Source organism: Nyctibius grandis, chromosome 13, assembly GCF_013368605.1.
Source record: "Nyctibius grandis isolate bNycGra1 chromosome 13, bNycGra1.pri, whole genome shotgun sequence".
In the NCBI taxonomy this organism is placed as follows: domain Eukaryota; kingdom Metazoa; phylum Chordata; class Aves; order Nyctibiiformes; family Nyctibiidae; genus Nyctibius; species Nyctibius grandis.
The window spans coordinates 13,375,194-13,393,411 of record NC_090670.1 but is presented as its reverse complement, the minus strand read 5'-3'; the positions used below and the strand labels follow the sequence as shown (position 1 = coordinate 13,393,411).

The window sequence follows — 18,218 nt, the reverse complement described above, 5'->3', positions numbered from 1 at the left end:
TACCAGCAAGACAAACAAAAAATCCAGTCAAAATTTCTGGTTGCTCTTTGTTACTTCCAGATTGGGGACAATTTCTACTTTTATATTCCAGATAATTGGCTGATTTCTTAAAGAAAACCTCCGTACATCTTATTTTCTGAATGGCACATTGAATCACAATTTTGCCACTATCAAGGAAATGCAGCATTTTCTGAGTATTCCGAGGCATAAATTATATGTTTGGTTTGTGACTCATGGCTACTAGCCTTCCCCCTCATTCTAGCCTCTTGTTAATTTAGGAAATGTTCACCTTCCTACATTTGCTTCCATTACTTTCAAAAAGATCCGTAATAGAATCCTATTGGAAGACTAATTTGCTAGCTAGCTATTGCATTGTAGTTTTACAAAGAAAAGAACTAATGAGCTCAAACTTATAGGCCCAATTTACAAGGGTTTTGTGAAAATTTGTATGAAACTTGACGTTTCAGAGTTCATTCACTTTCTCATGCCTCATAGTTAAACTAACCTCCACAGATGAGAAGCTGAGATCTTTTTTATGCTAAGCTTGAATAGCGTGAAGGGGCTTTACCTGAAAAAGATAAATGATTTAACATTTACCAAAGGTTTCCCAACGGAAATGCTGCCCATTGGGTTCTCTTTCTCAAGTTGAACTCTTCTGACGCAATTTCTTTGAAAAGTAACAAAAATACTCCTACTGCTTTCTCTAAAATACTCATCTCAGAAACTCTTTACTAATTCAAAACATTAGAAGGTATCAACAATTCAGTAGTAAAATTGCAGCTTCTCTCGGGAAAACTCTGACATTGCTTTTTCAAATGTCTGTTGTCATATCATTACAGGCACTTCTCTGATCACTGCTGCAAAATCAAGCATTAGCAGGTTGCATCAGAGTTTGGAGGCAAGACCTGCAACCCACTTGCATTAAAGGGCAACACAGCCCTCGCTGCCCGACCTTCCCAAAATAATGCTGGATGTCATCACATTGCCAAAGGTGTTGTTTCCCCACATGAGACAGTGGAGCTTCAAAAGAACACTTTTATCTTTTAGTAAGCATGTACGAATGTATTTTATACAACCACAGAAATATATATCTCTCTTCACATATGTATACACATACATATACTACAAAGAATCAATGTAGAAACACACACTTGTCCAAAACTATAATGATCACCTATGTTTTATTTGACAGGGGGACAGAAAGATAGATGCTCTAACAGCTAGAGCAAAGAGATGATAGATGGAGGCAGATACTCCACACATCTCGTGATACACAACGGCAGTCAGCTCCATGAGAAAATCTGGGCTCCTTTCTTTGACCAAGTTTTAATATCCCCAACTTTAGAGTGATCTTAAAACAGCTGCTGGTTGTTCAGTCTTTAAAACATCAGAACAGCAGTGGTGGTATTCCCTACCCCAACAGTCCCTTCTCTGGGTTACTTTTGAAGCAAATGAGGAAGGAATGATAAACAAGTAAGAACAGCAGGTCTGGGAATAAAAGAAAGGAAAAGAGACATTTTCTATTTCCTGAGACCTGACACTCGCAACCCTCTCTTTGCCACCGTAGTGTCCATCTTACCTCGCACCCCCAGATCTTTCACAAACGTCCAAGCCATTCCTTGAGCTGATGCTCATTAGTATAGCTAGCCCAGCTGAGGATGTGGACCTTGTGCCCTCCACAGGACACAACAGTTGGCTTTGCTGGGCAGTGTTTCATCTCATTCTGCTCCCACTGAGAGCAACCAGAAGAGACAAGATGGGTGCAGCCTGTTGTTTGCACCAGGCCTTGAGTCTCATCCACACAGAAACATCTGTTCATCTCAAAATGGAAAAGAAATTCAAACTGAACATGCAGTACATTTGTTCTCACCTCATGGCCTCTTCATTTTATTTTACAATAAACACAAACAAAACCCTGAATTTAGTTTTGCACTTTCTTAAGAATACAAGTCACTACATATCCACTAAGCGTTAGATCCAGCTTTGGTTAGTTCCCAGGAAACTGTACTGTGGCTGGTTCTTAGCAACACAGAACTTACAAAGGAAATACCAGTCTATCACTTTGTCCTTTTTTTTCCCCATAATATAAAATGTAGGCAAGACCTAGCTTTCCTACTCAGTCTTAGTCCTCTTTGTGTTGCAAATTTGACAGATGTAACTATTTTTGCATGCAATTTCCTCTTAATTTTTATCTTTCCCAATTTATAATTACAATGCTTTTTTAGGATAGTAATAGACTATGTTTTGCTCAGTCCCACAAATCTCACGAACTTCTCTGCCAAGCAGGTGAAAAGCAAGTATAAAAAAAAAAATTGCTCAGGAAAATCACCAGGATAATTTTTTGCTTTTTAGTTGTTCAGTTTCTGACAAAGCATATGCTCTGTGTATGCTTGGTGCAAATACATGCACATTAAACAGATGTAAAATCAGATATTATCATTCTTAGGGTACAACAGATATTGGGGGGCATGTTTTTAGTTCCTGACAGAAACTTTTTCAGTGATTTGCATATTGGTCTACCAACTGAAATCCAAATGACCACTTACATGAATAAAAACATTTGCATGACCTGCAGGAAGTCTCAACAAAAATCAGTTCATACTAAGCTATTATTCCCATGAATAAAGGTGCTAAAATGTGGTCCAATGCAGAAATAGTGCATTGATTAGATTTTTATAAAAACAAAACAAAAAGACCCCACAAACAAACTGTCCTAGTACATAGTCCTTATTTGGCTGAATAAGTGTGTGTCACGCATGAGTGTAACACAACTCACTGAAAGAGAAAAGCAGCAATATGCTTTATTGAGGTAAAGTAATTTGACAGAGTTCTATATGTTTGATAGAATTTAACACAGTTTAACAGTGGTTTGGCAAGGTTCACTAAGTTTGATGGCAAGGTTCACCTTATTAATTACTGCATGGAAGAAACATACAAAGGAAAACTGAGTTAGAATCAAGTTAAAATGATTCACACAGAGACCAGAGGCACAAAGAGTAAGGAGGACCCTCCTGTTGAGTCATGAGGTTCAGAGTGCTTGCTTTCTAAACTCCTTTTGGAGCCTAGGTGCAGCTGGATCCAATCTTAGTCTCAGACTTGGTCAACGGTTTATGTCTAATGGAATTATCCATACAATATTTACATAGAGTAGCTACATGGATTAGTGATGTTTCACCGTATTAATTCAGCATGCTGTCAGTCACTTACTGAGGATCTGCCACAGGCAAGGTATCTCTCTGCCTTGGGTAAAGAAAGATCTCTAAGTCTCAGGTAAGGAATCTCTACCCTTGAGAGGCATCCTGCTCAAGGGGAGAGTTACCTGGTGTGCAGTCCAGCTGCAATTCAGGGAGAGCTCAAATTTGGCCCATCCTGATGGTAATATTTACAGGGTGAAGTAGTTGGCTGCTAGTCAATAGTACAGACAAGACAGATGTCTTTGTTTTAGCTCTGATATCTTGTTCTGTATTTAGGTTACCTTGCACTTTTGGGTTTCAAAACCACTGTTTGAAATATTTTTCAAGACACCTTCACTCCCTTGTATGTGAGTCAGGGGCTTTCCAGCTCGCAAGTTCACCCCAAGGACACGAGGTCTGTTGCTCCTTAGTCAGCCTGAACCAAAGTACAGCTAGGAGTCAAGTGTATCCATCACACTCTTCCAGTCTATAATTATTAGACACCATTTGATAACAATGCCAGTCTTTCCTCCTTCTTTTTGGGCTATTTTCAAAGAGCCCTCATCCTCCCTACAGCTGCTAACAATGTAAAATGGAAAGATGAAGTGGTGGCCTTTCAATGGATGTCACTGATTGGGAGGAGAAAGAGATATGGAAATTTACATTCTGATGAATTCTTCAGGGAATGTCTTACTGAAAATCAAAGCAGCAGAAATCATAAAGGGAGACATCCCTTGGTGATAAAAATTTCAGGCAGCAAAGCTCCTTAGAGAGAATAAGACTTGTCATAAGTCCCTTTCATACCCTTGTTACGCTCCCCAAAGATTGAGACAGTCTCCCAAAAGACTTCTTTGGATGGTTACGATTGCACAAGAAAGCTCATGGACTCATTATCTATAGAGAGGACATTGGTTTTAACTACTTAAGTATATTTTCTTCTTAAAAATAAAAGGACTAAGTGTTAGCTTTGTAGGTACAAATCCACTTGTAGTGATATCACCTGCACATACTTCTATTGCAGGACTTTGCTGTGTGTTTAGAGGAAGAAATGTTGAACAGGACTGTAACCAAAACTCCTCATTCTGTCAACGTGAGCAAGCAACGTTGGGCAGAGCATTCAGTTTGCTCTGCTGCCATATGCTGATTTGGATAATCAGTGTATTCAAGAGTACCAAGTACGAAGGCAGATGCGATACTTTCATTTCTTACAGGTGATGAGAAGCTTTATTTGTATTTGTAAAATGCATTCAGATAAAAGACATTCTGAAAACATAAAGCATAACAATGCAATTTACCTTGTAGGGCTCCCCAAAGAGGTTAAAACCTGAAGCAAAGAGATCTTCATCTTGCTGGACTTCCTGGTTTCTTCTCTCCCATTCTTTCCGCTTAAGTGCACTCCGGTCTTGCTCATAGTGACTGAGGAAGAGAAAGACAAAAAAAGACAACACATTATTTTCCTCATAATTTAGTTACATCTTCGTTACTATCAGAGCAGCAAAACAACAGAAACAATATAACTCCTGAGGACAATTCTGAAAGAAAGAAGCAGCCACTGAATTATTTTCCCCAAATGTAAATTTGGAATCATAATGCTGTAAGAAATTGGGCAGTAGGACAGTCAGTACACTTCTAAAATGGAAACAAACAAAAATGTTCTTTTCAAATTAACAGAGCATTATGCAGAAGAATAAAATACATTTTGACGCATTGGTATGAACAGTCTGCAAAATACATGTGTGCACACACACAAACGCACACGTGCCCACAAAGAATGTGTCTGTGCAGAGAAAACAAATGTCAAGGAAGCACAGCAACATCTTCAAATCCATATAACTGTGAAACGCTTGTCTCCATCCATCCCAACGCTCCAGTTCAGCCTCACCTGATTTAGACCACCTAACGTCCCATGTGCTTGTTAAAATATATGTACGCCTTCATTGTGGGTGTCAAGGGGGTTTTAAAAAGTGTTTTTGTAGCAGTCTCCTGGAAGAGACTTCAGGATAGTCAATTCCAGTATCAGATAATTCTACACACAAACAAACAGAGAAGGATCTAGCGCATCAGTGTAGCAACCGCAAGCGGCACTTATCTGTATGTCAGCTTACTTTGTGCACCTGCCAGACCGAGATGACAAGCTGAGAGACCACATTCACTTCCCTCTTGAATAGCACTGAAGTACTTTGGTCTTTTGGCTTTGCAAACTACCTCCTGCTCCTCTGAGGGAAAAGATATAATTAAAACCCTGAAGGAGGGGGAAAAAAGGAAAGAGGAAAGGAAAAGATGCATGCTTCAACTTGCACTGACAACCTCTCATGTGACAAGCATTAAGGGACATTTCTGTGCTTTCAACCCATATTTGATTTGTTATGAGGCTTTTGGCTCTGCTTTGTGTCAGTTAATTAGCTACCAAATTCCAGACGACAATTTGAAGAGCAGATTCAGTATATGCACTGATGTTATCTGTTGTAAGCAGTATTTCCCTGATAGATTCTGGACATGCGTGCACACATCCATGCACACCCTCTATGTACAAATGCATACATACAAACATACATATTACATACGTAACAAAGAACAGTTAATTCTATCTCTGGCGAGAATGAATTAAATCTCCATAGAGCTCCACTGCACTTGGAAGATAACCAAATATCTACAACTTTTGCCTTTTTAGCTCAGCATGATGTTGTATTGAAAGCTTCACACCGAGAGATATAATGAGGAATGAACTGCACAGTGATGAGGCTTTAACAGTGTATAAAGTCACTGATTTCTGAGTGAAACCACAATTACTAATTTGAAGCACCAGCTAATTAAAACCACAGCTATCTATTTAGCCTCTTGTTATACCTACTGCAGTTTATAATTATGAGGACCTCTTTATCTACTCAATTAAAGTTCTTATGATTCAGGCAGGTTGTGTTTGAACCTGCAAGCCCTGCAGAGAGCACAGGAAAGCATATGTCTGTTGCCTGATGACTCCATGTATCCTTACACTCATATACTTGTTTTTGTAGAGGGAAGGAAAGAAAAAAAGAAAAATGAATGCCACAATAAAATTCCTAAATAAAAAATATGAATTAATATTGGTTTAAGCAATCCAAGATCACTCAGGCTTGGATTGAATAAGGCTTGAGTATGACTTGTAAACAGAATGCAAAGCCACTTACATAGGCTGACCTGAATGACTTCCATCCACATTTTCCTTTTATAAGTTAGAAGACTAAAGATGTCACATTTTATTTATTTATAACACCTCCTGATGTAGTGATATCACTGGCACCAACATCAAGCTCCAGAATTGTTATAATCATTCTTGGTATTTTTGCAGAAGCTACAGTACTATTTGCTGGTTTCGTGAGGGAGACGGAAGGGAAGTTGTTGTAAGCAACAGCCACTTTACTATACTATATGTGATCATATTGCTGACACAATACTGCAAACCACAAGCGACCTGTTCACTGAAAAGTGAAGGGGGGCATGAGTCTCCCTTCCTTTCATGTCCTAAATCAAGATTAAAATCCACAGCTATAGGAATAAGTGAGTACAAACTGTTTCCCAGATCGGTATACGAAGATGAGGGCAAGGTTGATTCTATCTCTCCCCACAACTCTTCTGGAATAGGGGACTGGTTTAGCCCAGGAATAATCCAGCCCAGGAGCAGCAGGAACACACTGTATTCACCCCTCTCAGGGGGGATCTTTCCAGGGATTTCTTTGTCAGTCTGACCCATAGATTGTGTGACTCCTGCAGCAAGAGCAGATCATTATGAAGTTATAAGCCCAGTTTCACCACCAGCAGAGTGGATCTAGTGTAAGCAGGTTTTTATATCCTGCATAAGTAATCTTTGCTTATGGGAGCAGTCCTATCCCAGGCACTGCCAGCATTCACTTTAGAAAGAATTTTTCATGAAAGATAGAGCTGTGTTTTACAGATTCCCAATGGCAACCTTGGCCTGGACTTTCAGGGTGAAATCCTGGGCTCATTCAAATCAAACTCCATCTGGCCAATGAATAGACAGATCTCAGAATCACGGATTACAGCACAAAACAGATCTCACCCTTCACGTGAGGTTCCAGCACTTTGTTATCTAAAAGCTGTCTCTGGTCTTAAGCATGCAAAGTATTTAGGGAACCAAGCAAGGCATTATGTCATATCCTATCTGAGAAAAAGCAGCAAAGGGTCTATGATTATTTAGATACGTTTTGTGACATGTTACAAAACCTCAAAGTCAAAAATCATAAAAACAGCAGTAATTCAAAATAGCATAATCACTTTAAAAGACATTAACTTAAGCTAAGACAGTATTTACAATGTTAACAGCAAAAGGCTGGAAAAAAAAAGTATTTTCCAACACAACATACTGAAGTATTTATCTTTTAGTGTGTGTGTTTATGAAAGATATCTATTCCATGCACCCAAGAGGTGAGCACAAAGGCACATCTCATGCCCTGAACCCCAACGATGTTTATAGACTACCAAACTGTGAGCACCCATTTTACAACACAAGCAAAGCCCTACGTGTATTGCTAGCTCTGCATCAGTCCAAATCTTTCTCTCATATATTTTCTTGTGAGAAAAAAAAAAAAAAAAAAAAAAAAGAAATTAAAGGTTCATTTTGAACCTTCCACTCACACAGTTACATTGCAGCCTTAAGTGTACAAAATATCTATTCAAAAGGAAGTGGCTGCTCATCCTCTCAGGTCAATTACTTGGTTTATTTCTCTGCAAATGTACTTTTGCTATGGGAATGCTTGACAGGGTGCTGATTGTGGCTACGGAAAGTCAAATATGAGATCATGCAGAGATTAGGATAACAACTTCTTTGGGTTCCTTGTAATACAAAGAGGGATGCTGATTACATCTTGAGGCTGCAGTGCACTGAGAATCTAATGGGATGCTCTCCAGAAACTCTTAATGCAGCCACAATGCCATCTCTGGGACTTATGTTTAATATTTCGCTTAACTAATGTTCTGTGAAATACAGATATGTGATTAGTGGTGAAGGTGTCAGTGAAAACTATAGTCAAATACCACAAGGAACACCAGAGTTCAGTCTGTCTCATTAGTATGAGAAATACTTTGTGACTCCTCTAAAGCCAGTAGAGTAGGAAATCACAAATACAGACTTTTGCAAACATTTTAAGAAAAGAGATTTAGAAGAAAACCTCTGCAGGCCATGATAGTGTATCCGAGAGGGCCAGTTCCCTAGACACAGCTATTACATGACAATGTAGTTTAAATACATGAGCTTTATTGTTTTGTTACCACTTATTAGATTAATAATTGAATTTGAATGGGGAAGTCTGTACATAAATCTGAGAAGATCAGGGATGGTGAGCAGTTAAGAATGCTACAAGAGCACATGAGAGCACTGATCTACAAATTACCAACGTGCTGGATATGGCAGAAAGAACAGCAACCATAACTGTATTATTGTTTTGGTATGTTTAACATTGAGGCAGGCTGCAAATGCATTTTGAATAACAGCATTTGATACTTAATCCTTTAAAATCAGCATGCATCCATTCGTCATTCTTCTCGGCTACAGACACCCTAAGGGACAGCGGTGAGCTGATGCACTGTGACAGGCCAGGTGCTCAGCCTGTATGAATCTGCAGAGTGTCAGCGAGGCCCATGGAGCTGCACCCTTCACACCTGCAGGGACAGTCCAGATCAAGGAGAGAATGGAGAAGGGGAGAAGGTGGCCGAGGCAGGAGGAAGTTATATCAAGGCAAAAGATAACAAGCATGCACATAGGTTTCAGACTGGAAGCTAAAAATGCGGATCTGGCGATAAGAGATGGACAGCAGATATGCACCGTCTACAAAAAGGAGAAGTAGAAGAAGAATAAAATTTGGGGCATTGGAAAGGACAGTGCAAGCGTCTGTGGTGAAAGTGAGAGGATGTGGTGCAAAAGATCAGGAGGGAGAAGAAAAAACCTTTTAGGACAAACTGCAACAGAGCAAGAGGTTAGAGGGAAGAGTTAAAGGAAAGCTGAAGAAGTAACACCAACAGCTAAAGGCTGAGACCTAACATTTGGGGGTTATTTCCCAAGATGTGCTAACTAAAGCCAAAGAAGTAGTCTCCCAAAGCACAGAAGACTAGGCAAGGCAGACAAGAGCCTGAAAGACAGGAGAAAGAGTAGAAGAAAGAAGTCAGACCAGACAAGTTTGAGGGAGTAGTCACTGTGATATGAAGAAAAAGAAGAGAAAAAAAATTATCAAACACCTAATGTGGCAGAAGAATCATGAATGAGAACAGAACACCACTCTGTTGATTCAGTCCAAACAACAAAAGCCCAACAGGGAAAGAATCAATAAAAAAGCTGGAGCAGAGAGGCTTTATAGTAGTGACAGACTACATCCACGAGGATAAATGAACAACATTCAAGAAAAACAGCATTTATCCACAAGTTAGGGAAGAATTAGTTGCTCTTCTCAATAACATGTCTGAATTCACAAAAATGCACACTATGATCAAATCAAATATCCCTCTGTACTAGTTCTACCACCCTCAAACTATCGGATATGCCTAAATGATGAAAGAAGTTCTCAAACTGAAATGTTTGTCATTTGTGGAAACAAGAAATAAACACAAGCTTCTAAACTAAGACACAGTGGATATAAAATGATACAAATTTGAGAATGGAAAGTCCTTTCCCAAGGTTATTTCTTCATAGTTCTGACTTTGGGACAAAATTGTTGCTCTGTCACAAGTACTCAGGAAGTTGGTGTAGTAAACTCAGAAACTGGGCTTCCTCGAAAACTAACTCGTATGCCTGCACAAGGTATTAAACATCCCAAATCAAAAACCACTCATGAACGTATTTGACTTACATGAGAAATCCAACTCAGGTCAATGAAAATATTCCCATGATTAAAATGCTTGCTTGCTTCTCCACACCAGGGCAGTTCCTTTTCAACGCAAGTAAAAATGTAAGGCAAAAAGCATTTCACCTGATAATCAAATTAGGTAAAAGACTACTTCTAGCAAACACATTACAATGGGAATTCACCTGTACATAACTCCAGATTTATCTCACCACAACTCCAATGATTTCATGCAAAAGCAGAGTACTACAATATTGTACAAGGGAAGGAGAACAGGCTTCCTTGGTATATTCAGATTCTCCCAGTATATACTCTGGTATTTCACCACATTTATTTCAAATGAAAAAAAAATAAAAAATAAAAGGCAGACACAGGTCTTAAATTTCATTGTGAGTCTTAAAATGTATTCAGTAGATGAGGGGAATTTCAAAACCTGATCTTTAAGCAGAAATATGACCAAGTGAACATATCTTCCCTGCTCATCTGAAGTCTTAGTTTCACTTATGATAAACTTCATAAGCAATACCACACTTAAAACAGCAAAATTCTTCTTCCTCTGTTTATCACCATTGAACTTGCATCTTTGTCCTGGTAATGTTACTACTTGACAGAGACCGATCAAGCCATGATAGAATAGCTTTACAACTTCTCACTATCTTTCATATTTAACATTTACTTTAATGTTGTGTTCTTCTTCATAGCATGAATAGTTACTGAAAGTATCTAGCACAGAACGTATCTATCGCTGCACTTCAAGATAAATGATTTATTTTAAAATATAGAATATTCTGTCTTTGATGTTCAACAGTTCTGTAGAGAAACACTTGAGATGGTCACTGGTTATCTATCCACATGAGCTAAATCTCTTAACAATTTGCATTAAAAACAATGCCATTCCTGTAGCACATTTGATAGAGAATATAGAAGATTAAAGCCTCTGAACAAAATAACACCCTAGAGACCCCTGGGCAATTTACAGAAATTTAAGCTAGGAGGCTAAGGGTTTGGTTTATATTTGTCATACTCTTTATTCTTTATAGTTATTCCCCCACCACCACCATTACCTAGAAAACATTATTTTCACACAATTTTCTCCTCTTTTTGGTATTATGCAGTCCCAGACCTTTCCTTAACATGAATTTAGAAGGAACGATTCTGGGGGAATGGATGGCAGAGATAAGCTCCTGAATAGTAAGCATATAAAGAACAGATGAGGTTTCAAAGGAGAGCATTTATTGTTTCCTGTATCATAGCACATTGTCTTTCAATATGATTAGTTATCAGTCTGAGTTATCAAAAACTGGGATGAAATAAAGCGCTTACGCAGTTATGCTTCATTGATGTCAGCTAGGGGAGCATGAAAATCTCCATGAAGTTGGGTAATTGATGTGTAAATTAGAGCTCAATCACTCTGTAATAGAAATGGTCCCACTGAAAGTATGGTTGTTGAACAGTATTGCAGAAGGGTGGGAAAGAAAGAGAGAAACAGAATCAAGATAAGACTTATTTATTAAAAATTATAATAACTGGCAATTTACACAATTTTCTCTTCAAAAGAGAAGTGCTGTCAGATATATTTAAATGCAAACTGCAGACCACTATATTTGGATATCCTTATTAGGCAATAATTAACTGTTTCTGTTTTATTAAAATGCTTGGGGACACTGTTATGGATATTTAAAAAGCAAATTAAATGAACATGTTCATCCTTTGAAAGGCAACACGTGTAAATGACATCAGCAACTGTAATTTGGTTAACAATGTGTGTTCAAGGTATGTTTTGGAGTCCTATTACAGTCGTCTTGTCAGTTCAAATTTGCAGTATGAGAAACAAAAGCAAAACTGAAGGAAAAGAGGAAAAAAAAACAAAACTGAAGAGAAAAATGGTTATAATCACAGCTCCAAAAGGACATTAAAAGACAAATAGTCATTAGACCAGTCACATAAAATAGCTTTCCAACACGTGATATTTGTAAAAGTAAACATCTGATACATAAATAAATGAGCTAGTTAAAATACCATTATGGGGTTATTTTTGCTGCCTTTTTTTTCTTTTAATAAATAAATGCACATTAAGGCATTGATATAAACTTTCTAGAAACACCTGGAATCCAGTATTCTAGTTATGATTTACACTAAACCACTAACTGTAACAAACTTACATAAATGTGAAATTTATGAGCATTTTTGGCATCACATGAATTACATTCAGGATATAGGAGCTGGATTAGGAAGCATTATCAGATGGGTAATATGCTGTGACTGTAAGGGGACTCTGATTACTACAAGGGGGTTGAACAGGGAAGGAGGTTCAAACTAAATTCGGAATTTCAGTGCCCTTACAAGTTTAACAGGATAAGACAGGGGTTTTTTTTTTAATATTTTTTAAATGCTGTTGATCTCTCCGGGGATTTGAAGTTTCTTCAAAATTCACTGATGGCAATGAAGCCATTTCCCAAGGTTATTTTTTAATTCTTCTTAAGTCTTTGCCAAAGTATATATACTATAATTCAAACATATTTCACAGCATATCTCCTAACGGCTTCCTAGCTGCCATCATGCTTCACATGCCCATCAGCACCAGCATTCTATGTATTAATGTGTTACAGGTGAATATAGTTGTGTTTAGTTGCATGCTGTCATTATTCTTTACACTCATCAACAGCAAACATGGCAGGGTACTGCTACGAAGTGTATATTTGTAGATATATTACTCCCAAGGCATAACACTAATTTGATGCAATTAAAGATCTTCTGACAATGCTTGTTACAGTCTGTTTTTCCTTCAGCTAGATGCCTCAAATTATGAAAAATTTCTTGAAAATGTCCAAGTTTCTTTTTGTACTTTTTCAATTACTAAAATGTATTTTAATATATGGACACACAAAATCTTTAATTTATTATCCCTTAACACATACAGATTGCATTCTTACCTCTGAGCTGAAACACATTTTGGAACTCTACTTTTCTCTTTACCTTTGTTCATATTTATAATTAAAATTTTTCTTTAATACTGCTACTCAAAATTTTCCTGGGCGCTTGTAGGATGCTTCCTTAAAAATGGAGTCCACAAGTTTGTATTTTCTTGAAATATTGGCAATGACATGCAACAGACAGCTAACAGAAATAAATCTAGCCTTTTAAAAAATGTTACAAAACAATCATTGATTAACACAACCTTTTGGAGACAGGTGAATCAGCAGACTCAACTGCTCGAGTATTTTATCAGAGAAGTGCCTCCGTGCTACTCCTACAGCTCTAATAAATGCATTCATTTACTAACAGGCACCTCTAATCCCAATCCCTTGAGCATTTTCACATGCTGTGCAGCTCTTTAACCACATGTTCTTAAACTTAACGCATGCTGAAGAATACCACCACAGGAAAATTAAGAATTCAGTAGGATGACTATTTCATTCATCAATTTTAGATTGAAGGAGAAGTGTACGCAGGTCTGTGTGTGCAGTGCACACGTACAGACTGATTCAGAGACCCCAATGCACATAAAAATAGTACCGTAAGCCTAATAAAATTTAATTGATTGTTATTTAGTACACTGGCTAAAGAAATTATCTTTTAAATAAATTATTCTTCTCTCAGTTGAAACCCTATATAATTGCCTCCATTTGCTGTAGTAATATCTACTGGAAAGGAAAGAGATGATCAAATAAATGTAAGGTGCTCTCATCTCAGATTCAAGTAAACAAGCATCCCCTTTTCAATGCTGTTGTGAAATATATTGCCCATCTGGGACACTAGCAAATTACAGGAGATGCAATGATTCTGCAGCTTCATGAGACTTAATGGTCATCAGCTTGGAAAGAACCTAGAACGTTTCAAACTCCAAATTTTAAGCCTTCTTCCACTAGGCCTTAAAAACCCTCACAGCAACAACGCGCCTGTTACACACAGCTTAGGAAAGAATAATATTTTGTACTTATTTTTCCTAAACAGATTCGGAGTCAGCAGGTCAATGGATTATCATCATCAGTGGCTTCTAGTGAGGAAGATAATCTATAACAAATACTGCTTATTTCTTCAGCAAACATATAATGTTTATTCCTCATTTATAAACAGAGTATAAAGTATGACAAAATAATTTAACCAAAGCAGCACAAAGTTCATCAGCATTGCTGAGGTTTACATCCTCTCTAAGGGCATAGTTCAACTTCAACTGATGCTACTGGCAATTTTCCCAGTGAATTCAATGAGGGTTGGATGGGACCTTGCCATTTAATAATGACAAAAAAGCCAGGTCTCATAACACAGCCAACTCTAAGCAGCAGCAACTTATTAGTATCAACCAGCTTTTCTGTTATATTCCTCATGCTAATAGAAATTTTTCATCCACTGCCAAGATTTTAAAAAGTCTTAAGTACAAATCAGCACGTGCCAGAGCTACAGAGCTTCTACGGTCATTATTTACAACAGATATCGACTGCACAGATTTCCTCGTTGACAAAAGCAAATTAAAAGAAATTTAGGAATTTCTTAAAAAAAAAAAACAAACACCAAGTGAGATACCAAATAAGCTTCCCAACCTACCCCACAGGCCATTATCGCTTGGAGCTAAAGCACATTTTTCATATTTTTAGTGATGTTATAGATCGCACACACGACATCTCAACCAACTGACTGGGGAATAATCAAATTTGCCTCTATCCCACAGTAGGTAGTGACACACACACACACACACACATATACACCAGGCAGCAGATCACAGACATTTTCACTGAGAAAAGGTAAGGCAAATGTACCATGCTCCCTGAAAAAACAACACCCTTAAACTTAACTCAACATGGGAATGCCGTGCTATTATGGATACGGCATGTAGGTGTTACTGACACAAGTTTGAAACGTGCCCTGGGATTTGAAAGCTAAAAATGAGCACTTAAAAAAAAATTGTAAAATAATTTCACTTCTTAAGACAGAGCAAAATCATAACACAATCTTATTTAGACTGGCGAAAACTACAACCTCATGTCTGAAATTATTTGAATTTTTAAGGTGGGTGTGATGCAAATGATTATCCCAGTACTGCAGTTTCCAGAGCCAAATAGAAACTGTATCTGTTTCCCCAATTATGTTTTGAATGTGTTTGAAATATCATATGTATAACTGACTTCACGAATGACAAATATCACTATGAAGCAAGCACAGCCATTTAAGGCCAAATTCCCGGAAGAAAGTAAGACCAAAGCTCTGTTTAACCCATCCTGCCTCTGACAAAATACTGACATTGCTATGAGACATTTTTGGCACATGAAGCTATGTGTTAAGCACAAAGGACCCAGTATCTTTGTATTTAACATCTCTAGAAGACTTTTCTCCAAAGAATGCTCTTAAACAAAGTACTCTCTGGCAAGGAGTTTCACAACTCATGTGAAAATTATTGCCTTATCTCAAACAAGGTTTACCACTCATGTAGGTCTGAAAACCTGATTGATTTAACAAGATTATTTGTATTTTATTGAATCTGTGAAGAGAATTCACATACTTTTTTGTGGGGCACCTACACTTATTACAGGCAGACAGGAAGCTCCTGTGCTCTTCAGTCTCTGGAGAATCTCAGGTGCACGTCCCACAGCACTAACTGTACCATGCATTTTCAAGACCAGACACATAGATTACTGCATCCTGAATAATAGTTATTTACACTCCAAACCCTTTATATTTTTGTCCCTTCTGCTGTCAATCAGCACATGAATATCACTTACTTTCATAACTTGAACACAATGTGTTATTAAATAAAAGTGCATCCTTTTGAAATTCCCTACCATCAACCATTTGTCTAATAGAAATATTATACTATGTAACATGCAAATATTAAAATGCAATGTAAGTTAAGTCATATTCATTGGAGACTGGCCAACTCCAGCACATTTCAGTATTAAATAATAAAACAGTCTAGTGTAAAAATATGTAAACTAGCTTTCATCCTGCTTTAATACTCACTTAACATGAGAAGAAAATGAAGGCAATTTTGTTTAAATATTAAACATTACATTTCTTCTTTTGATTATTAAAGTATTATTAAATCTAAATGCAAATGTGTTTGCAACCTCCCTCCTCTGAAGTCTTATAGGTCACTGTTATCACTAACATTTTGTCCCTCTAGCTGGCTTCTTTGGGGGATCTCAAAGCTCTTTATGAATCAGAGCAAATCATGCCTGATTACACCTCTGGCAAGGAGCAACTACCGTCAAGCAAAACAATTGAGGGAATGAAAATTTAAGTGAGTTGAAGATGGCCATTCAAGAAGTAAGAGAAGGCTGTGGGAAGAAAACTGAGGTATCCTGACTCTCAGACATTAAACTTCACCGTAAGACCAGCTGTAACTTGCAACCATTCATCCACCACTAAACCCTGAGATCACAACCATCAAGTTGAAATTTAAGACTATCTAACAATACCATACACCAAGAAGGAATTATCTTTATGTGCGTTTCCAGAACGTTGGGTCATACACTGTGAGACAAGTTTTCTCCTGCTGAATGTCACTGGGAGAGGTCATCAAGGATGTTCTTATTACATTTGCTGGAAGGATGGAGTGTATCAAATGATTTAATTTTGTGCAGTGCCCCACTTACTTTGACAAACTGATACTGCACAGGGTATAGTGTCATTAGGTGATTAAAGTACCAGAGCACTCAGCTTTCCACCTCCTTTCATACCAAGGGCCCACAAGCACTACTGTAGCAGGCTCGAAATTGGGCAGAGTTGTGGCTTCAGAGGCTATATGGGCCCAGTAACATAAAACACCGACCTCCTCCTCTCACCAGGAACCCCCATCCTGGCAGTGACCAGAAATAAGCTTCATAGTCCCCCTGAGAGAGCCCGCCTTCCCCTCAGCCTCTTGAAGCGCTTTCAGCACTGGCAACAGCCTAAAACCACATGTGACCTTCAAGCATCATGTCCAAGTTCCTCTGACCCCAAGAGCAAAGTTAAGCTGTGCTGACTTAAGCTGTGCTGACTTAAGCTCAGTTGTGCTGAGTTAAGCTGTGTCAACAGTGAAGCGACATGATACAATCATAAATATGATGTACTTCCACTTCTCTGCTGGTATTGCTTTGGAAAGTAACTAACGTTGAGCTCTCCTCATTATGCCAAATGTATTAAAACCTCAGTACCCACGGTAAGAGATGTGTGCTTTGTCACACACACGCTTTAATGTGACAGAAATACAAATTTATGTTCTCTTTCATACAAATACCTAATGGGGTTTGAATAAAATAAAATAAAATCTGCACATTGCCATGTGGAAATTAATTTTAAAGAACTGTTTATCAATTTAATTCCACTGATAGTAACAGACAGATTTATGAGGCAATTAACTAAATATTTGTTTTTTCACATTTCAATTCATTATAGTAAATTAACAATTTTCCACTTGAAAGTCTTACATTGCTACACTGAAAGCCTAAAAAAAAAAAAATGTGAATATTACTGTCAGTCTAGGAAGGATTCTCTGATTTTTACAATGTGGATTATTCTCCTCACATTAACTTAACATACTGTATGTAATTCAAACCCCCCCACATTTCTGTATTACCCCAGAATCTGTCATTCTTTAAATGCCAGTTTCAAGCAACCAGACATAAATAAAGAATAATTACAGCTCTAAAGCCAATGTAACATCTGTTCAAGCAAACAATCCTACAGAGTGGGTTTTATAGCCACATAACACCCACCTATGGTTAAGACAAGCCTGAGAGACAAAACCAAGGGCTTTGACAGATCTAGCCTGGTTCTCCTGAGCCACAAACGCCCATATCAGACAACATGCCCTACAAGAACTGATGGAAGGAGCAAAACGAACCAAGCCTAACGTTAAGTTAAACACCAAGTAAAAACTTCCCACAGGAAGGGTCAGCCTTTACTCTCAGGCAGCTCACCTCCGTGGCCAGCACAGCCCAAATCCTCAGAAAGAGAGGTCCTGGTGAGGTTGCCTCCCTGCACACTGGGAGCCCCCAGCTCCTGGGGATCAGTCACCATGGCCAAATGCGGCTTTTCAGTGCGTCAGCGGGGGGAGCACAGCACTGCACACTAACAGCCTCTACAGCAATTTGCATATTGTCAGCTATGAGCCCTGTGACTACACCTGTATAGCCATATTTCACATCTGCCTTTACTCATTTTGATGATTTAAACACTTTAATTAATGATTTCAGCTTCAAGGAGGTCATCTGGCCGTGACTGTGTGGATCTCTTCACC

General features: G+C 38.1%; 1 protein-coding gene across 2 annotated transcripts in view; it reads right to left on the bottom strand.

The window, feature by feature from the left end:
* The window catches only part of AFF2 (ALF transcription elongation factor 2), a 340,529-nt gene that overhangs the window by 248,589 nt on the left and 73,722 nt on the right, over window positions 1–18,218 (bottom strand). The window contains exon 2 of one of the 2 annotated variants that reach the window (XM_068411834.1): window positions 4,469–4,589. In XM_068411834.1, coding sequence (XP_068267935.1) covers window positions 4,469–4,589 — 121 coding nt within the window. Of the gene's footprint in view, window positions 1–1,579; window positions 1,668–4,468; window positions 4,590–18,218 lie in introns of those variants that run through there. The other variant, XM_068411835.1, reaches the window with a different exon arrangement.